This window comes from Urocampus carinirostris, chromosome 1, assembly GCF_059441175.1.
Source record: "Urocampus carinirostris isolate Australia breed hairy pipefish chromosome 1, RoL_Ucar_1.0, whole genome shotgun sequence".
Taxonomy (NCBI): Eukaryota; Metazoa; Chordata; class Actinopteri; order Syngnathiformes; family Syngnathidae; genus Urocampus; species Urocampus carinirostris.
In genome coordinates, this window is record NC_142349.1 from 16,990,234 (window position 1) to 17,015,611 (window position 25,378).

Below are 25,378 nucleotides of genomic sequence, written 5' to 3' on the forward strand. Positions count from 1 at the left end.
CAGATCTGGTCTGTAGTCTTTAACAGTCTGTGGGCTGTGCAGCCCTCTGAGACTCCTTTTGATTAAGGGCTATACAAATAAACACAACTTGACTTGACCCTCCGGCTCATTTTCCACCCCCCGTTCCTCCTACCTAATGTGATGTGCGTCCGAACAGCTTTGCTAAAAGTAGGACAAAAGCAGATAGGCGCAGTAGAAAATAAAGCGTAAGGGCTCTTTAAACTCATTTGGGTAGTGTAAACACTCACTGAATAGAGGAAATATTCTACTTTCAACTTTTAAGGACACCTCAAGAAGCACCCTAGCTTTAAGTTAGACATATATAATACAATATGTCTCTGAACTTACCCTGTTCGGCGCTGTGGTATCAAATACCATGTTTCAGAAAACTTTATTTAACCTGAAATAACCTCGGCTTTCTTGCATCCAATTTTGTTCAAAACAAATGGTGCTCGTGCCTTGACACGCCCGGACCGCTCAGGCAGCAACTATTTAGCGCTCAACTGTGAGTTGACAGTTGTAGCCAGTCTGATCGTCATCACTTTCCACGCTGACTCGGCCTGGGAAACGCCTCGAGATGCTATGAATTCCTCAGGCAGGCGCTCTCCCACACATTCTCCCTCAGGTGAGTCTCACCTGGTCCCCCGCAGCACAAACAAGCCAAGTTTGTAAAGATCACCGCTATGATGGCATCCAAGATGCCTGACATGCATGCCAAAAGCACACAAATTGTGAACAAACTGTGCTTTGTGGCAAGGGATAACCTATAGATTATAGAACATTGCTTTTGCTTATGTAATGTTTCCTCTAGATCAAAATATATACTATTTGCTGACAACACAACAATTTTAGGTTTACAATTTTACAAACCAACAGGAATTGCCGGTGGAAATGACTGTAAAACATATTAATAGCATGGTGTGATAAATACAAATGATCATTAAATATATCAGAAACAAAGATTGTGGTATTTGAAAATCCCAAATAAATATTGGAATGCATTGTGTTCAAATAGAAAAAGATAAAGAGTATAAGGGATTATTAGCCATGCTATTAGCTGGAGACACAATCCAAATAAGCAAAAAAAATTGCAGTTATGAGTAGATGCAGGTACTGTATATATTTGACCAAAAAAATATTTCATTTATGAACAGTTCAATATTCTTGCATTATATAGGTTATTGTATAGAGTTTGGGGGAAATACATATTAAAATAAATAAATAATAGCCTATTTGATTACAGAAGAAAGCTATTAGGAGTGTGCATAACGTTGGATATAATGAACATATAGAGTACAAATAAACAGTTTATAAAAGCAAACATGTTACAATTTGAATACATAGTGAAAATTCAATCCCTATTATTAGTAAACAGTTTCTCTGCAGAGCAAACTTTCAAGAGAATCTATAACTTAAGGGTCCAGTATTCCCGCACATCACAAAAACACCATTGTTCCACATAAAAATGTATCTATTTATGGAATTAATTAGACGATGACTGTAAAAATGTCACTACTTTAAATCAATTTCAAAATCATATTCACACTTTAGATAAATATACTAAAGAAGATTAATTTATTTGGAGTTTCTTTGTGTGTTATAAGTTATAGGGGTCACTAGCAATGCTATAATAAGTTTGAAATATAATTTCTTTGTTTTCTCATTTTCATTTGTTGGGTACAGTAGTGTTTTCTTGTTTTGATTTTGAATATGACTTCCGAGCAAGGAAAAAAACGAATAACGGTACGCACTTAAAAACTTCAAATTCAGCCTAAGCCCTTAGTATGGTATAATTGTACTGCACGGCTGTTTTTTGTGCAAATCGTTGACTGTTGTCGTTTGTTAATTAATAATTGACATGGTTTTTCCTTGTTGGTTGGTTAGTTGTTTAGTTGGTTTGTCGGTCAGTCGGTCGGTTGGTCGGTCGGTCGGTCGGTCGGTCGGTTGGTCGGTCGGTTGGTCGGTTGGTCGGTCGGTCGGTCGGTCGGTTGGTCGGTCGGTTGGTTCCCTTAACCACAAGGGTCCCAGAGGGGCCATTTCCTGTGCGCCCATGTGTTTCCACCCGGTCTCGAACCGGGGACCTTAGTTGTGTCAGGGGAATGTGCTTAACACTGCTGTGCCTAAATAAGAAGCCACAAACACAAACCTACCTTTAGAGTTTGAATCATCTAAAAGGGTTACTGTGGGGGTAACTGGCTGTTGCGTATAACTGGTGTTTGATTTCTTGGCGCCTGGGGTGAATGGTAAATGGATTACTCTTGGCTAGCTCTGGCTGATATCAACTCAACATAATATCAGCAGGTACTGTAGAAGTATAGATACATTTAAATATTTTTGCACAGATATGGTATTCCTACGTATTATACCATTTTACATAATTGTCATAATATAACTTATTTATCCATCCATTATCTGCACCGCTTGGTCGCAGGGGTGCTAGAGCCCATCCCAGCCATCTCGGGGCAGTGGGCAGGGGACACCCTGAACTTGTTGCAACTCACTCTCTCATTCACACCTAGGGACAATTTGGACCGGCCAATTAACCTGACATCTATAAAATGTATTTAATAGGGAAGATAAAGGGGTAGGAAAAATAAGCATCTGCTTCTGACTACCCCTTTTCGAACATGTTGTGTGACATTATTTCGTTGTTGACTCATTGTTTTTGTCTTGTTTTTATTTTTATGTTCGAAATAAAGTTTTCATTCATTCATTCATTCATTATGTAAATGCTTGAATATGAAGGAACCCGCTTTGAAGCAACGCAAGTATGGGAGGATCGATGAAAGGATGCTTACAATTTGGAATTACTGTATTCATCATTTGTGGTTTATTTAGGCACATCACAAAAAAACAACATCAATAAACAAATATTGATGGACAAAATACAAATAACATCACATGATTCAGTTCTTTTTTAGGCCTGCAGAGAAGGCCTTGCAAGCCCTCACGACCTACCACGCACGGCAAAGTTGAATTCTGCCTTGCAAGAGAAATTGTGTCGTATTACAGTATCAAAATTCTCCCAAAGTTTTTTGGTTTGATCAATTTTATTGACACTTTTAACAGCAATCAAACACGTTCACAATTTCATCAGCTGTAATGTAAAGTTATTTGAAATTCTTGCTCCAACCTGGGATGTCGTGAGAGGTGATTTTTCATCTGCAACGATTGAACGGCAAGAATAATCGCCCCGCCCATTTCTGCTTGGGACGACAGCTGATTTGCCTTCATCCGTTGACGTCACTTTAACGGGCGGGCCAGCAGTAGCAGTTTATTAATAGGAACCAGGAAAGTGCCTGTCGATCAATTAAAACAGGAGTCAGTTACTCATCTTGCTTCTGTCTTGTCACCCGAATTGCGTCTCTTTCTATCCGATGCTCTGATTTCTTTTTATTACCATGTACAACTCTACCTAAACACTTCCAACGTTGTTTTGTCTCCAGACAGTTGATTTCAACTTTAATTAACGATGCTCAGCGCAGCGAATATTGACAGCAAGAGTGGTATGCTGGCAAAGATTCACACGAGGATAAGATCGGACCCATTTGCGGCGAATTATGAGCTGGCAGCCAAAGAACTGGGACGGTAGGTGTTTTTATTCTTACATGTTTGTTTGTATTAAGAAGGCTTCTAAGTCTTGATTGTCCCACGGCGCTTTGGATTGTGCTAATTGTTTTCGTCATTCACGAGTGAACGAGACGCGTGTGGTTCACCAGTTACGAGGGCTTTCAGAATTCTTGTGCAGTTCGATCCTCCTCGGAATGTTGTGAAAACTTATCCGATAGGAATTTTGGGGGAGAGAAAAGTATGCGTTAATTTCCCTGAACGTGAGAATATTAGATGAACTCATGCATTTACAAAGCAGGTTGTGCATGTTCCTTTTATTTTGGAAGCAATTGCTGGTTCATTTTTATTTCAGACTTTTTGATTTCTTTTGTTTTAGTGGAAGAAGTGTAACAGAGACGTACACCAAAATGGTTAAGAGTTGACACTTTCATAGCCTACTATATTTGTTTTGCTTTGCTTCAACCCTTTTGTCAATTTAGGGAGATGTCTAACGATTTTGTAAAAGCATTTAACACTAAGAATTTGTAACTATTCACATGATGACTTGGGCTTTAATATTCACAACTCTTAAACATGCCTACTATCTTCTGTTAAATGATTATTTTCTAAAGTTTACACTAAATCAAAATCAATATTATGTCCGTCAGTTTTTACGAGTCGTGATTGGCATACATTTTTCCTTTTTAAGGAGCAAGTCTGTAGGTCATTTCTTTCAAAGGTTGAGATTTCCTTTTTAAATGTATGCTTATCAAATGGTCTATCTGGCTGCTAGAGGGCAGTGTTGAGTTAGTATAGCATAGTGGGTTGGTTCAGGTGTAAAACTGCATTACCACAACTGTTAAAATAAACCAGTTAACCCATGTGCAATACCAAACCATACTATTGCTTCCCCCTGTTGTTTGTAAATAAATGTCTTGTGTTTTGAAAATATATCTTGTCATCTGTGATAATATGTAGGCTGAATCGTGAAGCATAACACTAAAAGAAATTGGAGTAGACATTGCTTTACTAATCCGGTTTACCTCAGAACAGAAAATCTGGATATAGCCCAGGAGCCAAACCAAGTTTCACATCCCTGCTGTAGTAATAATGATAATAAAATCAGACAACAGTAGCCAGGACCCTAATGTGTCTGTGGAAATGCAGATGTTGGGAGCTTTTTAAGGACAGAGCAGCATGCTCATCTGCCCCCTCCAACACCGTACCCCTCAGACGTCCAGCCTATTTCATCCTGCCCGTGTCTATTGACCTTGCGACGGTAGCTAGAAATCAATCCTTGTTTACCACAATAAGTATTTGCAGTTTTCATCTGTGTGTGCGAGATCATCCATTACTGCCTGTTTAAGATTACGATTCGCACACTAGGAAGGGACGGAAACGGCATATTATTTGGATTGTGACCGGATATTAAATGCTTCTCCATCAGCTGTTTTAATTGTCTTTTTAAAAAGAACATAATGGGTGGCTCGTGACAAAGAGCAGGAACACATGCATGTGTTCTTGTACTTTGCTGCGATGTAAAACCCAGAAGTAGTAAGTTTCTCAAGAGTTGGAATAATGACAACATAGGTATAGACAGCCTAAAGTTGTCAGGAATGCCGTTAGGGTTCAAAAAGTTCTTTCTGTCTGCGAGAATAAATGTGTGATTAGATCAGTGAGTGTGAGTCCTTTCATTAACTTCATTATGAATAAAGGCTCAGTTATTTGGGGAAAAGATCTAGTATCATTGTTATGAGAATTATTCCAATTTGTTAGAATCATTGCACCAAAGCGGTGGGGACTTGTTCAACCATTCTACATACAATCCAGAAATTCCTGCCCTTTGTCTGGAGATGGTTCCAGCTTTCTCTCCTCAACCTACCTGTTGGGCCTTTTCTAAGAATCATCCCTTTTGCTGTTCTATTCTGGGCTCATTTGATCAGACACTCAAGCTACCAGGGGTTGGTGATAATGAGATTTTTAATATCTATCCGAGCCAAGTAAATACTGGGTAGTATAAATCAATACCGATACGATACTTTTGTTGGGACATTATCATTAAATGGCTGAACCCCCATTGCCACCCCCACCCCCCTGCTTCCTGAATTTGATAAAAATTACGATGAAAACAGCACAGAAATTTGAGGCACTTAGAATGTTTTTTTTTCTTAAATGACGACATTGAAATCTTTAACAGTATATAAAAAAGAATAGTTCCATTATACATGTCAGAACAAAATTCAAGAGTAAAGCCCAACTAAAGCAGCAATGTAATGAAAATACAAATATAGCAAAGTTAACATGATAACTATACCTTCCATTGCATAAAGTCAGTGTGTAAAAAAAACACTGAATGAAAACTTTTAAGAGTATCAAAATTAATACTTCGACTACAACAACAGTTTTAGAACATAAGTAAAGAGACAAACCAAAAGAAAGCTGTAATGTAACAAGAGTACAAATACTGTATACAAATGTTAAAAGACAATCAGAAAACCATACATTGCACAACATTTTGAAAATAAGGTCCGAAGTGCAATTTAAATGGATTTTAAAGTTAAGATTTATGTAAAACGTTGCCAACCACTAACAATATCATAGTGATAGTTGTAATGGGAACACAGTACTGTATTGATCCTGAAAGTTTTAATCCGATCCAAGTATTAGCTCAGTATGGATAACCTTGATATTTGGATCGATCCGCCCACCCCTTGCTAGCTAGCATGTCGCCCTCTTAAGGCTTTTTTTGTGAATTGACATCTACAATACAGAAATGTGTAGAAAAACGTGATTGTGTGTTGGTCCAACATAGACAACAGCAAAATTTGTTAACCTTTGACCCCCTGCTTGCTGCCCTCAGCTGCCATCGATCACTTCTTTTCAAGCATGTAGTTTGGCAGCTGTTGTGGTGGTGCACCTTCTCCACGGGACAAATTCACATGAGAAATGTCTATGACAGGGGGTTTGCCTTTTTACGTTCTTGGCACCATGAGCCAGGTGCCCGGGGTTCCAAAATGGTGAGTTTGACAGTGTGGGACTGTTGAATAAGCGCCAAAGTGCTGACCCGCACCTTTCAAGTACATTGTGGTGGCTTTCAAAACATAAGGGCTACAGCTAGACATTGGCTAACTCGGCCCTTCTCTCTGGCCTGGTCTCGTGGGTGGTCCTCCAATCTGTGGTACCAACTGGCTCACTTTTTGTCCGACTGTCATGACCTCTTGTGGAGGCGTAGACTTGTGTCCATTTGTCCATGTTGCTGTCAAATGTGTTTCAAAAGAAAAGAGTTGGGGGGGCGGGAGTCTTATTTTGTTGGGGGAGGGCATCTTGACATACAACTAATGAACAAATCACTCGCTGCACTGAACATTCAGGAAAACTTGCATTTGTAATCCACAAGGGTGTCCATACTTTCAAAAAATATAAACAAGCTATCATATAGGTTAGACGTATGTGTGATATATATTATACATATGTATGTATGTATGTGTGTGTGTATATATATATATATATATATATATATATATATATATATAATTTTTTTTTTTTTTCCTCCCCCAGTAAATTGGATGATTTACAACTTCTATTTCTAGTTTAACACTAAATCAAAATAAATGAACATGGATTTACTCAAAGCTTTCAAAACAACTTGTGAAAAATATTATACAAAATAATATGTAGTAAGTATCGTAAACAACCTTGTCCAGCATTCTTCCGACTGCCAACACAACTTATGACAAGGTTCCCGCATATGCTTGAAAAGTATTAAAAGGCATTGAATTCATTATTCTAAAACATAAGGCCTTAATTAGCTTTAAACTGTTCTAAATCAAACTTCCAAAGTCCCAAATATGGAAAGACAAAGACTTTTTAATGTTAATTGTCCACATCCAGGAAGTGCAAAGGTTTTGTTTTTCCCAAGCATGTGCTTTTTATGATGCTGCACTCAAAATTGGTCATAAATATAGCAGTGTTAAGTTTAAAAAAAAAAAAAAACAATTTCACTGGACCAAAAAGTATTTTTTTTATGATGATAAAAATGCTTGATGAATGTAGCAGAAGAGTTTTATGGAATATGTACATCTGCCAGTTTAACTGATGATCCATGAAGTACTGTAAACATCATTTTTGTTTATTGTCTTTGCATGGTGCTGTTTTTCAGATGGAAAGATGTAACCGGACCAAAATGTAATTTTTTTTTGTCTGTTAAAAATTGCCTCGTAATACATTTGGTGTGTATTATAATTATTATAATTTTTCAATTGTGTGCTTTTGTTGACTTGTTATTAAATTTGATCTGAAAAGGCATTTAAAAAGTCTAAAGGTCTTGAATTAAACTTGCCTTTAAGCTGTAGGAACCCTGTAAAAACAGCAGTTCTAAATAATCTGCTTCCGCCTTGGATTAAACTCTGAACTCCTCCCCTTTATGTTTTAGCTTATTTTCAAATTGTCAAGGTTTAAAATGGCCAAACAATCAAATATATTTTCTTGCTCTAATTATAAAAAGCATGCTTTATTTCTGTTGTCGTCCCAGTATTACCATTCCCAAAATAATTCGGTAAATGTTCATTCAAATATTTTGTTAATGCATGACATAAACATTTAGGATGTTAGAAAAAGGTCTAATTGCACATCCAATACTGTAATTCTGCTCTCATTGTTAAAGAGCAAAATTTATTGTGGTGAAATGAGAAAAATAAAGGTGCACTTCTTTAATGTCTTACTGGTCTTGAGGTTCACTTGAATTTTCAGCAATGGGAATATTTAGCTTCCTACGATTCCACTGGTCTGACCCTCCAAGCAATAAGGGGAAAAGTCTGCTGAGTGTCTAATGGCATTTCCTGTGCAGATATTTGAGATCAGTAGCTTTATCTGTGATGTCTTCTAAAGCCACTTGGCCTCTTTTGGATGTCTCCAGGGGCAAGTTTGCTGTGGTGAAGAAGTGCACAGAAAAGGCCACAGGGAAGCAGTATGCCGCCAAGTTCCTGCGCAAGCGACGAAAGGGCCTGGACTGCCGCGTGGACATCCTCAATGAAATAGCCGTGCTGGAGCTGGCCAACTGCAACCCATTTGTTGTTGCACTGCATGAAGTCTACGAGACGGCCACTGAGATCGTTCTGGTGCTGGAATGGTAAGATGGCAAAAGAATGGGGAAAAACTCTAAGCACCTCTGCTCTGAAATCAACGTTCATGTGCTCTGACAGCTTGCGCAGTGGGTTCGAAATGATTTACTTTTTATTTAGAAAGCCAAAAGAACCTCATAATGTATTTGTTTTTCAATTACTAAATACATCTATACATTTGCTTCTTAAACGAAAGATCTTGCCAACTTGCCCATCAGAACCATCAACCATCAAAATGAGTTCCCAGTAAGTGTGTTAGTAATGACTTTGTAAAATCTTTAGACACTCAAAGGAAATTGAAACACTCACAATCAGGCTAGTGGTCTGATAGGAAAAATGTCTCGTTGTGGCTTCAATTGTTCTGAGGAAGAGCACGAGCGAGAAGTTGCGCCCCATTTGCAGCAGCAAATTCAGTGGCGTTGACATTCACTTGCACTGAATCACAAAATTGAGTCTTTTTTTTTTTTCCATATCGTGCAAGCGAATTTCTAAATTAAGCACACCGCCACGCACACTCTCGCACATATGTCTCATTGCTGCTACCACATCCGCAGTCTTGTCTGTGAAATAGTCGCGGGTTTCTCAGAGCTTCACGTGCAGCTGCAGTCAGTTCTCCGCCACGATTACACCCCCTTTCTGTCTTTTGATTACTGTGAAATGACTACTCTGGGCAGAGTATTCTAAAAGTTCTAAAGTGATTCTCCTTAACTTTAAAAATATTTGCATTTTGAGAACCAACCGAATCTCAGGTGTTGACTGCACGTTCCAGCCTGAACCTCAAATGCAGTTTCCTTTTATTTTTCCTGCCTGTTTTCTCAGCAGATTGGGGAGGGAATGCCTAAAGTGATCTAAGTCTGTCTGTTCCCTACCTAAAATGTGGCAAAGGGCTTGTGATGTATTCAGAAATTGTTTTTAAGACGATGTTTTTCAACTGGTGGGTCTGGACCCAAAAGTAGGTAGTAAATCTGTTTTCAGTTGGTCAAGGACCATTGTTATGGTGAAACTATGCTAAGAAGAACAAAAATACTGACTGTTGGTTACGCATTAGATGGCAATAATGCCCTGTTAGATCTCTTCTTCCTGTTCGGTCATTTGGCGCCGTCCCAATTGTTTTTGAGAGGGACCAAATCTCATTTTATTAGGACTTTGTTTGTTTCATTTCCCTTTTCTGCCCATAAGAATGGGTCCAGACAAAGTTACTAAAACATCCATCGAGCCAAATAAGGAAATGATTGTGAAATAGAAAATATTATTGTTGTTTGTTTAATGCATTGAAGCAATGCTTGACGGTACGGTAAATTGTTTAAAATTGTTGCATTTGAACTTTTTTTTTTTTTTACCAGTCTCCACAATTAACGTATTTTCTGGACTATAAAGGAGGAAAAAACATGTATAAGTCCCACTCGGAGTACGTGTCAAACTTTTTGGAGATATATTCTTGATAATATCAAAAACCATGTCATTAGGATGGAAGTCAGACCAGTTGAGAACCACTGCTTTAAGACTAATACCAAAGCTTCTATCCAAAGTATTGTGGCTATTATTTTTTTGGGGGGGAACGACTCATTTAAACTTGGTCCCTCAACTGACTTGTGACATAATCCTCAGAAGGAAAACAAAGCAGCTGCAGATAAATTAATTACAGATTGAGCCGTTAAGGTTTACACTGGCTAATGCACGACTTGGAAGTTATCTTTTAATTTCCTGTTTTCATTTATTTACAATTTGAGAACCGACCCAACCACCCCCCCCCAAACATTATCTAAACTGGCCTGCAGTGTGATGACCTCACTATTGTTTGTATTTTTTTTCTTAATTGTAAAGAAAACTGGAACCAAGCAGAGCACCAACATGCACCAGCACTTATTTTGAGATTTATGGTAGATCTGACCTCCTCCATTTGTCCATCTAGCCAATTGTAGGCTTTAGTCAGACTGCTTCTTGCACAGGAAAAAAAATATAAAGTTGTTAGAGGATTTTCTGTTTAGGAAGAATTTACCTTCCAAACAGCATTTCAACTATTTCTTTAGGGTGAAATGCATAAAACCCCACAAAATATATGTGTGCAGTTTCCCTAAGCTCTTTTGGAGTTTAGTGCAGTCAGTTTTTTGCTAGATGCCTAAACGATCAGTCAATAAAATTATTTCTAAAACAAAAAAACTTCTACACTAAAAAACTAATCAATCAGGATGATCATTGCCAAGTTTAAAAAGAGAGGGGAAAGATACTTTAACTGACTGACTGCGAACACAGACCTAAGTTCCACAAGGTAAACCACCCCAAGGGTCAATGTCTCTTCTTGAACGATGAAAAAACATCCGATATGCAGAGATCATTGAAAAAACACTCTGCTGATACTATCGGTTAGTAGCGGTGGGGGATTTCAACAACCAGGATCACAACAAGAAGAATCGGATCCTAAAAATCTTAACAACCAAACAGGGCCGCTGTTTTCACAGCTGAGGTCGGTAGAGGCCATATCGTCCAGGCGGCCGACTCAGTTATGTAACCTCTTGCAAGGATTCTGCATAATAAAGGGATCGTGGAATCTTCCACACATGCTTTCAGTTTTTCAGGAGGTTGAACTTTTGTCAACCCCGATGACAGATGCCGCATCACAACTAGTACAACTTTTTTTGTACATAGAGGATGAGTGTGTGGCTAATATGTTAATTTTTTTTTGTCATTCTCGTTTCAAACTATGATGTCATGCTAGCTTTTCCACCAGCATCATCATCACCAAGGCTTATGTAGTTTAAATGTGATTGAATGGTGATGCATTTTCAATGTGGCAGAAAAGCAACACCTAATAGACGTTTATCTATGTTTGGAAGAGGCTGAACTGAAAACGCAGTATAACAGATGTTTTCTGCCGCTGATCTTGCTAACACGTCCCATAGAACAGTTGACCTAGTCCTTATCTGACTGCTGCCAACTCATCATCATGAATAGCGATTGAGAAATTAAGTGCCTACCATTTATCACTGATATGGAGTTGTCAAGCCAAAGTACACAGAAAAACACATTTATGTAATGTTGAAAGACTCGAGGTCGGGTTTTGTTTGGACGGGATGTCTTTTGACACCTTGCAAAAAAGCAAACCTGGCTCTATTTAAGAGGAGTTGAAAAATAAATAATGATGTTGGATGCAAACAAGTAATGCACGACAAACTAAGATAATATTATTACAATGTCACTAAGTTGTAAGAATGCCAAAGAGTGTAGGTGGATTTATGAAATTTTGCTTTTGAAGTCCACATTTTCAGTCTTGACCCAGTCCTCATATGTGTTCAAAATGGTTACAAATAAAAGGAAAATGTACTCAAGAATATTACCAGACGATAACGCTCCCTACATAGTCTTTTGGAATCTCGCATTAGTGTATTTGTAGCCTCCAAATTATCAGAATTTTGAACTAGATTTGACTTATTTTAGTCAGTTACTTAGTTTTCCTTATCCTCTCCACCAGTGCCAGCGGCGGTGAGATCTTCAACCAGTGCGTCGCTGACAATGACGAGGCCTTCACGGAGAATGACGTGATTCGATTGGTACGGCAGATCCTAATGGGCGTGGCCTTCCTTCATAGGAACAATGTGGTTCATCTGGATTTAAAGGTAAAGATCCCTTTATAATGGAAATGACAAAACTATGTGAGCAAACTATACCCTAGAGGTGGTGGAGGTATATTACATGATGTAACTATGGCATGCAGCCTAGTTCTCATGGCGGGGGGTTATCTAATAACAGTAGATGAGGTAACACTCAAGTTTTTTAAGGGTCTTTATGGTATCCCGTTTCTCTTTGAAAACGTGTAAACTTGACAAAAGCAATCCCTAGTGGGATGTGACTAGGGTGTCAGGCAATTTGGTTCCCAAGCAAATGTGGCCCGAATCCAAGCCATTGTGTGCTGCAACAATTTACCCGGGAGGTCATCGGATGTGAGGGGCGACCTGTTTTCAGTGATTGGCTTAGCTTAGATCTGAGGCAGAGTCAAATGCCGAGTGGCGACCTGTAGTCCCAAATCCTCCCCGGTTCTTTACATCTCAAACCAAGCGCCAAATCCCTACAGCTCCTAACTTATGTAACTTTTGTCCTTCCGATTCTGCAGCCACAAAACCTCTTGCTGACCAGCGCCAGGCCACTGGGCGACATCCGGATCGTGGACTTTGGCCTGTCCAGACATGTGGACAACATCAGTGAAGTCCGTGAGATTCTGGGAACTCCAGAGTATGTCGGTGAGTCCAGATTGTCTCTAAACGATTACTGCCCATTTTGGGGCTTGACCACAAGCTCTGAGAAATCAATGTATGAGAATTTTAGCCCATTTCACTTTGACTAAATCAGTTATTGGTTTGACAGCGCCGGAGATTCTCAGTTATGAACCCATCAGCACTTCTACAGACATGTGGTAAGTGCACAACATAGCTTATCTCGCGTAGGCTCAAATAGCGCAACCAAACTGACAAGTCGTCGGTCTTCTTTCGCCGCCAGGAGCATCGGAGTTCTGACCTACGTCATGCTGACGGGCGAGTCACCCTTTTTGGGTGACGAAAAGCAGGAGACCTTCCTCAACATCTCCCAGGTCAGCGTGGAGTATTCGCACGAAACCTTCCAGGACATCTCGCCGCCAGCTGTTGACTTCATCAAGTCCCTGTTGGTGAAAAACCCCAGGTGAGCTTCACTGTGAAGACATTTAGAATGTGAGTCAAGCCGGATGTGCGTCTGAAATGAGCGCATAAAGACAACTCGGTTTCCTCTTGCACAAATACTTACCTCATTTTCTTGTCTGTGTGATTGATTTCAAATGAGTCATTAGAAGGTAATCTGCTGCAAGCTAATATGTCCTGTACTGCAAGGAAAAAAACAACTTGGATCTTTGGAGGGCAATATTTTTCTCCCCCAAACCTTTATAACCTTTTATAAATAAATGAATGTTGTGTAAGACAAAGATAACTTGTAGTGTTCACGAGCATATTGGGCCTAAGTAGAAGTAAGATCATGCCGAAAAAGATCCTACCTCTAGTAAAATGGCCATCTCTGAAAACAATTTAACTATTATTATTCATCTTGCCATTATTGTTGTTATATACACATATGGATTCTGATGCACTTTCAATTTAGGCCAGTATACAAACACTTTATTTATCCAAAAATTATTTTTTACCTTATGTTTTCTATCACATGTTTATGCTAGAGTGCCACATCTTGTTTAAAACAATGCTTGCCAAGTTATCAGTGACAATGAAAACAATTTATAGCTGTTTTTGATGCTGCCATTATTAGAACTATTGCAATTGTTATGCACTGCCATTATAACTATTATAAAAGTGTATATGTAGAAACGATGATTTTGTGTGGCCACATCAAATGATTCGGTCGACTAGGTTTGGCCCACTGACAATAAGTGTCAGGGCTGAGTCTTAATTTAATTGAATTCTCTTGCCTTTTCTTGGCTACTTGCAGTGGCACTCTGTTCCGATCTCCTGCGAATACTTGAGTATTCTTGGACTAGTTTAGCTTAGCCTTTCATCCCAAAGCTTTTCTTCTGTCAATCGAATCCTCAATTGAAGGATTTATTAGTTTGAAGCAGCAGTGGCTGACAAAATGGAATTGGTAGCCAAAAGCTAGTGTAAACTGTGCTTTTTCTTTTGTCCGGGTTAACAAAGTCTTTATACGAGAACCTCTAAACCCAAGAATTTCAATATACGATTTCTATCCAGGTCACAAGCAGTTCCAGAGACTACCACTAGAGACCGCTTGTGACGCCAGTATTAGCTGGTTTTAATTTGCATGTGTAAGTTCTTTTAGAGTTACTAAACCTTTATTCTTAAGCATACAGTAAGTGTTTACTGTATGTATAATCAAGCTCTCAAACTCATATTTGTCAAACTCAGCCAATTCATCCCCGTATTAATGGTTACAAAGTGATCATAAACCTTACACGATGCGGAATCCTTACACTCACAGCAAAACAGACTATCTAGAATGCCGTGACAATATTACAATCTACGATTACGTTGTCCTCTGCTATCGATAAGAACCGTTTTAGAGCCGTAATGGGAAAGCCGAAATCTGTCTTTAAAGATGTTTTCTCTTGTATAAAAACTGTTAAACTGCGTACCCAATTTAAAATGATAAAAACGTATCGTAGATGGGTAAAACCTAAAAAGTCCATAGGTACACGATCTCTGTCATTCCTCCTTGGAACCCAACCTCTTCCTTCGCACCACAAACAAACCTTTGTTACTCCGACCCCCTCAGTCGTAGGTGCTCATAAATAAACTCACATTTTATTTTGTGTTATTTTATTTATCCTATTACTGTATTTTTTATGTTTAATTTGTGTTAAAAATGATCAGAAAGATGTGTTTCATAGGTAATTAGGGTTGACGTGGGTGCTTTCGGAAGGACTGGGATGAACCAAATCGTTTTTACTGATTTCATATCAGGAAAATTCACTCACTACACAAGCAATTTGAGCTACGATCCTGGAACCAATTAAGCTTGTATGAAGAGAAACCCCTGTAGCTGGAACCACAAAAACATTCCTTGCGTAGTAAATGAAAGGGAACATTTTTCGTGTGGAATCTATTTTTGTTCCATTTCGGTTATACAAAAGTCCTCATTTGTGATGTTATTGTGTTTTCAGGAAAAGAGCCACGGCAGAGGAATGCCTGAGCCACCCTTGGCTGAACTCGCACCCCCTCCTGCACATCAGTGCTGCACGTTCCTCGTCATCTTTAGACGAACCGGACAACAGCGATACCAGCCAGTCCGAATCGGAGCCAGAGAGTCTGGCGCCGTCCCCAGAACTGGGCCTGATGGGGTCGTACCTGTCCTGTTCGTGCCAGGGAGAGCTGAAGACTGGCTGCAGCTCCTTCTCCTTCGCCGAGCCCCCCTTCGTTCCTCGGCCTGAAATTAAGCAGGAGCTCATTTGCTGAAGGAGAGACCCAACTTTTTGAGATACCTGCGCTGATTCATTTGTAGAAGCAATGAGGATGAAGAAGACTGATTCCTCGTTTTAAAGCAATTTAGCCTTCTGAACCAGACTGGGTTACAAGAGTCAACCGAAACTGCTTCTGGACGTTTCATCCTTTGATGAGTTTTTGGTGAAGGAGTAAAATGCCGCAAAAAAATAAACATGGACATTTTACAGTGAGCTTGCACAAAAGTTTTTATAGTGTTTATTTGTTACTTTTGCTTCTACCACCGACCCCCCCCCCCCACCCCACAATTCTCAGTTTTTTTCAATATAGTGTCGAGCACTTGTTTTTTTAATTTTAAAAAAAAAAAGAATACATTTCCTGGAAAAGGAATTTTCACACAATGGCAGAGTTGCGTACTGTCCATTTGGAAATGTTACCACACTGGTGTATTCAAGCCATTTTGGGGGCCTTTGTTCTACTCTTGCACCTTTTTTTTTTTTTTAAATAATATTTTTATATACGTATATATTTGTACATAACTGTGAGAACTTGGCAACATTTTTGAACACAAGTATTGGAGGCTGAAATAGTTTAAATGGTAAGAGATGAAGAATCCTTAAGTATACAACGCTCTGGATGAATACATTTGAGTGATTTTCTTGGCCGGCCGTCTGCGAGTTTGGTAATGTCTGACTTTTTCAATGTTAACTTTTATTTGCTTTCAATTGTTCTTGTCGCCTTCTGCTTGTGGATTTCAGGCAGTTTTGCACTTGTCCATGTGGACCTTTTTTGTTTCGAGTTAAATAAAAGTTTAATGTTGCAAAATGTAAATACATGTACATTTTGTATCAAACCCTGATGACTGGCTATGTTCATTATTTATGTTAGCTCAAGAGAAATGAGAATGGATAATTTTCAGAACTTCCCAAGGTCAAGTAGCACCGAAATGGAAGATTCTTCAAAGTTTTTTCTAGAGTTAAAACTTTAGTATACACCCTAAATAAAAAGAAAATACATCAATGAATTTAAAAGCGTTAAGAGAACCCCATTTTTTGTTTTGCAAGTCTTCCATGAGCTTATTTTTATGAAATCTACAAGGTTACAAAAACGCATATCAGTCCTAAGAGTGTGGAATCAAAGGACAGCAGCATGATTGGCTGATAACAACAATGATGTAATGTGTGCTTAATAGTCAAAATAAGCTACTGGCATCCGACTAGCAATTTTCCAATATTAAAAACAAACTTAAAAAACCTGCATTGAATAATGTTTATAGTCAGGAGAAAGTAGTTTTCAAAAGATCAAATCATAACTGAATGCCAGACATTTCTCTAATGTGGGTTCTGGCCAGTGTTAGCCGTTTTGGCTACAGAAAATGTAGTTCTGTAGCTATATAGAGATAGGACATATCAAAAGATTGAACTCTGATCTTTCATTAGAAAAAAGTGTGTTTTTTGCTTTGCCATTGTTTGGTAAACAACAGTTTAACATTGCTAAGTTTCTTAAAAAAATACTAATTTCCCAAAAAACAGCTTTATAGGAAGGGACTCATTTCATGCAGAACTTTCACTTCAGTGTTTTTATGTTTGTGATAAATCCAATACCTTAACAATGCTTTTCATAATCACAAGGGCACTTTGCCTGCAAGATAACTTTTTATTGCAAGAACACTGAACTTGTGCATAAACTTTGCAATAACCTTTGAGTGTCTGATGCTTCCGGTGACTTGACCCCTCGATTTCTGCCCACACACGCTCAATTGCTGTACGTGAGAAACAAAGGAACATAAAGAAGTGGGGGCTCCTCGATGTTTGGACAAAGATCTGATCAATGTCTTAGTTGCCATCTAGTGGTTATTTATAATATTGATGTAATTCCTTGAGGCTTTGATACTTACTGATCATAAGCCCCAAAGCCCTTAATATATATACTATTTAAAAAATAATACAAAAACATATTTCTACATTTTGGCACTTAGGGACAAGGTTTCTGAAAACGTATTTATTGGCCCGTGATGCCTTGTTGCAATACCCAGATGTGTAAACGCCATGACAGAGGGCGAAAGCACCTGAGGGGGCAGCAGTTGAATAAGTAGTCGAGTTGAAACAATAAACACAACAGAGGAATATAATCATGACGTTTTATGATAGTGATTTCTTGCTGTGCAGTGAGCTGTTCGAATTAGCAAGGTTCTAGAGCAGGGATGTCAAACTCAATTGCACAAGGGGCCAGAATTCAAAACACACTTAAGGTCGCGGGCCAACCAGGATAAACATTTATTGAACACACTTAAACTGAATGTTTTTGGAACATAAATATGAATAAAAACAGACAAGCATATTAAATTTAAATCCTAAATCACTTATACACAGGGTTGGGAAGGGTTACTATAACTTGATTACTTTCAATTACTTTTGGATTACTCCAATACCAAATATGCTAATAAAAGACAAAAGAAACTAAATATGAATAAAATTATGACTCACAACACGTGGTAAGCTTTCTCTCCTGGCTTTGATCTCTTTGATCTCCGGCAAAACTAACATAAAATGCGACAGAAAGAAAATGAAAATAAATCCAAACAGCTTCCCAACATCATTTTTGCCATTCCATGTATTCCGTTACTCCCCAAGCCTGAACAAAATTTAGTCATTTTATTCATATTTAGTTACTTTTGTCTTTTATTAGCATATTTGGTATTGGAGTAATCCAAAAGTAATTGAAAACAATCAAGTTCAAGTAACCCTACCCAACCCTGCTTATACAGTATTTATTATTTTGCTGTAAATAAAAATATCTTGTTAAATTATACAACTTAGAACTTAACTTAAACAACTTAACATTAAAATAACATTCAAATTCCTTTGCTCCTATGTCAATGTATATATTTAAAAAAAACTTAAATATCCCAAAAGGTTTTGCTCTCCCTAATATATCTCCTGTCAAAAGTAGAAATATGAAAATGCTACACAAATTATTTTGTACAAACGTCACAACATTCTGAGAACAGGGAGCCTGATGTGCGCTGAAGGCGTAGGGCGAGAGATGGGAGGGAGTGCTTGCACTTTTTGCATAGCTCCACCCATCCCTCCCACTCACCCAATCAAATAACTTTAAATTCTCTTCCGGTGTTTTGGCGTATTTACAATTTGTTCCGTGGATTCATCAAAAAGTATCTGAACACTGAACACAGATTATATAGTGAGTTTTTATATAAAGGATTATTTAGCGTTGTACAGCCAAAACGAGTTGTTTGTGTCACACCTTGACTGTATAAAAAAAGTGCTGTATATATTCTGAAAAATACCACACTATATTTTAGCTTTAGTTTGGCTTTACGTGTATTTGAACAGGATGAGTCTGTCAAGGAAGTAGAAGACACATATCGTTGCTGCTCAGCTGTAAATCCGGAGATGGAATAAGAGCTTGCTCTGTCCACTCCACGCATCGGCCCGGTATTGCAGTACCTCCGGGAACGGTGCATTCGCAATGATCGCAGCAAGGCTTTAGGGCTAGGACCTTAGCTTGGCCTTTTGGCTGAGAGTAAGTGTCCCGGCTCCTAGGCTTTGGAGCGTATTATGAACTGACCGATAACGGATAATGAATAACAAAGATAGAACAATAACCCTTAGAAATCCCTCCCCCCAAAGGCTCAAGTTTTGAAAGAGTTGGAGAACACTTGCATGCAATTCAATTCGTCTCTGAGCCATGGGTACTCATAGAAAGGGCTATAGGTTCCCGACCCCTCGTTATAGTATAATATACGTCATATATGAAGGAATAGGTACAGTGGATAAAACTTCAGAATATAGTATAGAATAGAATATACCTTTCTTGTCATTGTTACAAACAGGGTTGGGTAGGATTACTTTAACTTGATTACTTTCAATTACTTTTGGATTACTCCAAATATGCTAATAAAAGACAAAAGAAACTAAATCTGAATAAAATGACTTTATTTTGTTCAGGCTTGGGGAGTAACGGAATACATGGAACGGCAAAAATGATGTTGGCAAGCTGTTTGGATTTATTTTCATTTTGTTTCTGTCGCATTTTATGTTAGTTTTGCCGGAGATCAAAGAGATCAAAGCCAGGAGAGAAAGCTTACCACGTGTTGTGACTCATAATTTTTATTCATATTAAGTTTCTTTTGTCTTTTATTAGCATATTTGGTATTGGAGTAATCCAAAAGTAATTGAAAGTAATCAAGTTAAAGTAACCCTACCCAACCCTAGTTACAAAATGGGTTAACATGTTGTGACAACGAAATTGGGCATGACACTCCAGGTTCACACATTCACAGTGAGTTAGAGAAACCAAGAAGATAAAGGAACAGAGAAGATAAGGTTATAAAACAAGGAGGATAAGGTTATAGTTATAATTTGCACAATATTTATGCAAGAAATGTCAGCATGTAGGATGTTACATACAGTTTGGTACAGTTTGGTATCGTATTAATCTTGACGGGCCATTAATAATAATAATGAAAATGGTCTTGCTGGACGGATATGATTACACGGCGGGCCGGACGTGGCCCGCGGGCCGGGAGTTTGACACATGTGTTCTAGACAAATTTGGCATTTTATGATATCCTCCTTTGATGAAGACAGAAGACGTCGATGGATATCTGCAAACAATCGAGGGGACTGGCAACCCTCAAAGAACTCCAAGATTTGCAGTAAGCATTTTTACAATATTTTTTTTCATGTATTTACAAGCAATTTTATGTTGACTAAGTACAAGTCGTGTCAAAGACACTCAATGTATATTAACAATAAGTTAGCTTGTGCTACTGTAGCTAAAATAAAAATGATAAACAATTTGAGCAGCTTTCGGTTCCAGTCGGTTCCAGATTTGATGGCACCCTGGATAAAACATATTAGCATACACAGTTAGCCTTATTGCCCTACCTTTTGCCATTATGAGGAAAACAGACCCTGCCCTACTTATGAACTGTGAATGTTCCAGATGATTGTTAGGAAGTCGAATTTGTTAGTAAGTTGCTTCAGTGCTATATTTTGTATGGAATGTATGTTTAAGGTTTATATAAGTATGTTTAGGGCTTGTATAAGTAACCTGTATTGTTTTTTACTAAAAATAGACATTTCATAAAATTATATGCTCTATAAAGATAAAATTAAACTTACTTTTGGAGGATGGACTTCAAGAGTTAGGCGACTTCATCCCCTGTGGTATAAAGTGGCCAAAAAAAGCAAACCAACCATTTTCTCAACCGCATCAAGCTCTCTTATTCCACTTTTATTTCAAATGAAATGGCCCGCCTTCTCTTTACACCAACCATATTACACGGATGCACGAGATATTGAACTATAAAAATGTCAAAGTTCTTAGTGCACTGGAGATACAGTATAGATTCTATACTATAGAATGTTTACACACAAAGTAGGAAGAGAAAACTCTTTTTTTTTTTCTTCATGGGGATGCTGGGTGACCCCTCACAGCGCCACATGCCGGTAGCGACGGAAAAAGCATTACAGTACTGTCCTGTACTCGGAAAAAGGTTCCCACAATACAAAATCTAACTTACAGTAATGTCCGGATATTTTCCAAAATCACGAAAAAAAATGTTCGGATCAACCGTTTTTCGTAAGTCAAATGGTTGTCTGTCAGTGCAGCCATGTGTACTGGTAACCCAACTGGCTACAAAGAACGGGTTAGTATCCAGACATTAATAAGCATTAAGATCAGCACCGGTGTATGGTGACAGTTAATTTACAATATACAGTGCATCCGGAAACTATTCGCTGCGTTTCACTTTTACCACATTTTGTTATGTTACAGCCTCATTCCAAATTGTATTAATTTAATCTCTTATCTCAAAATTCTACACAAAATACTCCTTTATGACAATGTGAAAACGTTTTTTTTTTTAAACTTTTTTTGAATTTACTAAAAATAGAAAACTAAGAAATCACATTTACATAAGTATTCACAGCCTTTGCCATGAAGCTCAAAATTGAGCTCAGGTGCATCTTTTTTTCCACTGATAATCCTTGAGATCTTTCTACAGCTTAATTGGAGTCCACCTGCAGTAAATTCAGTTGATTGAACATGATTTGGAAAGGCACACACCTGTCTACATAAGGTCCCACAGTTGAGTGTGCATGTCAGGGCACAAACACCAAGCATGAAGTCAAAAGAACTGTCTGTAGACCTGCAAGACAGGATTGTCTTGAGGCACAAATCTGGGGAAGGATACAGAAAAAATTCTGCTGCTTTGAAGGTCCCAATGAGCACAGTGGCCTCCATTATTCGTAAATGGAAGACATTTGGAACCACCAGGACTCTTCCTAGAGCTGGCCGGCCTTCTAAACTGAGCGATCGGGGAAGAAGGGCCTTAGTCGGAGAGCTGACCAAGAACCCGATGGTCACTCTGTCAGAGCTCCAGCGTTCCTTTGTGGAGAGAGGAGAGCCTTCCAGAAGGACAACCATCTCTGCAGCAATCCACCAACCAGGCCTGTATGGTAGAGTTGCCAGACAAAAGCCACTCCTTAGTAAAAGGAACATGGAAGCCCATCTGGAATTTGCCAAAAAGTACCTGAATGACTCTCAGACCATGAGAAACAAAATTCTCTGGTCTGATGAGACAAATATTGAACTCTTTGGTGTGAATGCCAGGCACCATGTTTGGAGGAAACAAGGGACCGCTCATCACCAGGCCAATACCATCCCTACAGTGAAGCATGGTGGTGGCAGCATCATGCTATGGGGATGTCATGTCGTCCGTCATGGCACCTTCCGTCACGTGGTTACGGTCTCGTGTGTGCAAAGAGTCACTACTTTATGACGTAGAATGAGTTAATTGCAGGATCCTTTGAAATGTAAAAATGAAAAGAACAAAAAAAATCTCAATACTACGAAACTGATTTAAAAAGGGGTGGTAATGCAACGAAATGAAGGTGCCAACCCCCTTTAAACTTGAAGAATTATGAAATTGAAGTCATCACAGTCTTATTTTTTCAAAGACAATCATCCTCCCCACCCAGACCAAAAACCCTCCTTAATTGAATCATATTTCATCACCAGTAAATTCCTTCCTGCTTGCGTTCCCCATCGTGCTTTTGGGGTTGAAAATGGTTTTAACACGAAAGGTTTATGACGTTCGTATGACCTGCAGTTCAGCACGTCCAATCAAATCCTGTCGGCTTCATCCCCGTGGAATGCGCCAGTTGATGCTTTGACCTGGTCTCTGCCTCCTGCCACATTCCAGCGGCGACCTGGCGCTCTTTGGTGAAAACCCGAAGCCGCGTAAGCGCAAAATCGTGCCAAACACAGCGAGTTTATCAAAATACAAAATCGCAACTATACCGAAGTTGTCCTTTGTATTTGAGGAGTTGTGTATAGCACATCAAAAGGAGAAACATCAGGATGGCTCAACACTCATAAACCACCGCAAATGAGTTTCTCATGGTTGAGGCGGAAAAGGGAGCGAATTCCTTTGGTTAGTTCCTCATATTTATTTTGTCCCGGGAAACCAATGGACACTAAGAAATGCATTCTCAACAAAGGCTGACCGCCATTTGACGCGAGCATTGCCTGTTTTCATGCTGCGACTGCAATATCCTCCATTGCCTTTTTTGGCTTGTTCAGAGATCAAAAACAAGAATACAATAGGTAATAAAACGAATGAATCAGTTGTCATTCCTCGGTGTGTACAAAGTGCTCTTTGCATGTTTCATGCACGCTTAGACAATAAAATTCGCCTATTGTTTATCTCAGCTGATAATTGCAGAATTACTTTAAGTCGGTCTTTGCATATGAAAAATCATTCATTAGTGTTATACTGTCTGTCTACATGCTCTATTATATAGAGCGTATATATATATATATATATATATATATATATATATATATAGTCTATATATTTGCATTCAATTTACTGTTCATAATCAATGTGAGTGGACAGTGAGTATTCAGACTGTCCCCTTCTTACGAACATTCGAGTTATGAACAACTGTACATACGAACATTTTTTCTGGACATTACTGTGTGATTTTGTATTGTGTGCACCTTGATCCGAGTAGGGGACATTGCGGTAGTGCTTCTTTCTGCCATGTGGCACTGTGAAAGGTCACCCAGCATCCACCCCGAAGAAGAACTGCACTGTATCTCTAGCACAATAAAAACTTTGACATTTTTAATGTTCATTATCTTGTGCATCCATTCAATATTGTTGGTGTAAAGTGTAAAGAAAAGGTGAGCAATTTCTTTTGAAAAGCAAGTGGAATATGAAAGCTTGATGCGGTTGAGAAAATGGTTGCTTCGCTTTTTTTCGTCCACTTTTTACCACAGAGGAGGAAGTCGCCAAACTCTTCTAAAAGTAAGTTCAACTTGATTATAAAGATAAATAAAGTTAAGTCATGTTTTTTTGTATAGCCCTTAATCACAAAGAGGCGCCTGGTAAGCCTTTAAAAATCCCTGAGTAGCTTGCACACTGGTTCTGAAAAGAGCTGACCAGTTATGGGTCTTTGTGATTTTCTAGGATATTTGATTTCTAACTGATATGTTTATGTGGTTGACTAAGCCTGTTTTACTTCTATTTCTAAAAATTAAAACCTGGTAATAACATAGTAATACCTTAATAAATTATTTTAGGAAATCATATCCAACTTTGTAACACATAATTTCTCTCAGCTTCACCAGGGTTGGTGACCACCTTTGGAACGTGACATTGCCTTCACTGGCAGAATGAGAAAGAAAACGGATGACAAGAAGCACTTGAGCATACGGCAGTTGAATAGGCCGTTGAGTTGAAACAAATACCAATAACCACGACAGAAGAATATAACCACCACTTTTTACCAAAACGAGTATTTAAAAGGTACAGTGGAACCTCGGTTCTCGACCATAATCCGTTCCAGAACCCTGTTCGAAAAACGATTTGGTTGATCACCGAAAATCGTTTTTCCCATTAAAAGTAATGTAAAATTGTTTTAATCCATTCCAACACCCTGGATGTTTACAATGAACGTAAACATGAAGCTAACCCAGGCTCATCGTACATTCGCGTTAGCATAATCTTCCATACGAAAGATTATGCTAACATGAACGTGTAAAAATTTGGAAAAAGAGGATTATGAATAGGATTTCTTACCTTTGTGGTAGACGGTGGGGAGAGAAAAATCCTCGAAAGTTTTTCAACCTCTTCCAAAACTTGCGGCAGTTGCTTGCTTAGGGGCTAAAACACCCGTACGCCGCTCAACCTCGCCCCCTAGCGTACGGGCTTTCGAACTCCGATTTTTTGACCAAACAGTGAAGCAAGAATTTCTCGAATTTTTTGGTCGAACACCGATTTTTCCGAACTGAGAGGCGTTCGAAAACCGAGGTTCCACTGTATTGTCAGTCATTTGAAACTTTGTTGCTTCCTACCGCCACCTCCTGGCTTAAAGTCATGATTGCAGCCTCAGTCAGCCCATTCTCTAAGTACATGTATTTCTTAGATGCGCTCCAATAACCTTTTTTTCACCGTCTTTTATACGGTTTGAGAAGTTATTTGGACTGTATTGAAACAGGCCTTTTTTTTAACTATTTTCATAACTACACTAACAAAAAATTGCAATGGCCAGAATAAAGTCCCTCTTCAAAGCCCTCCACCTTTTCTTTCTACCTAATGTGTTGCATGTCCAATAACAGCATTGCTAAAAGTAACATAATAGCATTTGGGCGCTGTTGAAAAATATGCATAAAGGCTCTCAGAAAATAAGTTGGACAACTTACTAATGGAGAAAATATTCTATTTACTTTTGGGGACACCTCAATCGA

General features: G+C 38.6%; 2 protein-coding genes and 1 pseudogene across 3 annotated transcripts in view; 2 read left to right on the forward strand and 1 right to left on the reverse strand.

Moving 5' to 3' along the window:
• The window catches only part of LOC148373748 (rab3 GTPase-activating protein catalytic subunit-like), a 191,423-nt gene that overhangs the window by 16,328 nt on the left and 149,717 nt on the right, over window positions 1-25,378 (reverse strand). The gene's annotated exons all lie outside the window — the stretch shown is intronic.
• stk17al (serine/threonine kinase 17a like) lies at window positions 3,289-16,454 on the forward strand. Its single transcript, XM_088353726.1, has 7 exons — window positions 3,289-3,588; window positions 8,465-8,677; window positions 12,139-12,283; window positions 12,778-12,904; window positions 13,029-13,077; window positions 13,161-13,340; window positions 15,319-16,454. Exons 1-7 carry the CDS (start codon window positions 3,473-3,475, stop codon window positions 15,608-15,610), a joined length of 1,122 nt encoding a protein of 373 aa, XP_088209852.1. The 5' UTR covers window positions 3,289-3,472; the 3' UTR covers window positions 15,611-16,454.
• LOC148373750 (U2 spliceosomal RNA) lies at window positions 18,999-19,077 on the forward strand (annotated as a pseudogene).

Bases quoted from the DNA above. Each gene is read 5' to 3' on its own strand.
- stk17al (XM_088353726.1), top strand. From the start codon at position 3,473: ATGCTCAGCGCAGCGAATATTGACAGCAAGAGTGGTATGCTGGCAAAG. The intron at 8,678-12,138 runs GTAAGATGGCAA...CCTCTCCACCAG, and splicing joins ATCGTTCTGGTGCTGGAATG to TGCCAGCGGCGGTGAGATCT. The intron at 12,284-12,777 runs GTAAAGATCCCT...CCGATTCTGCAG, and splicing joins TGGTTCATCTGGATTTAAAG to CCACAAAACCTCTTGCTGAC.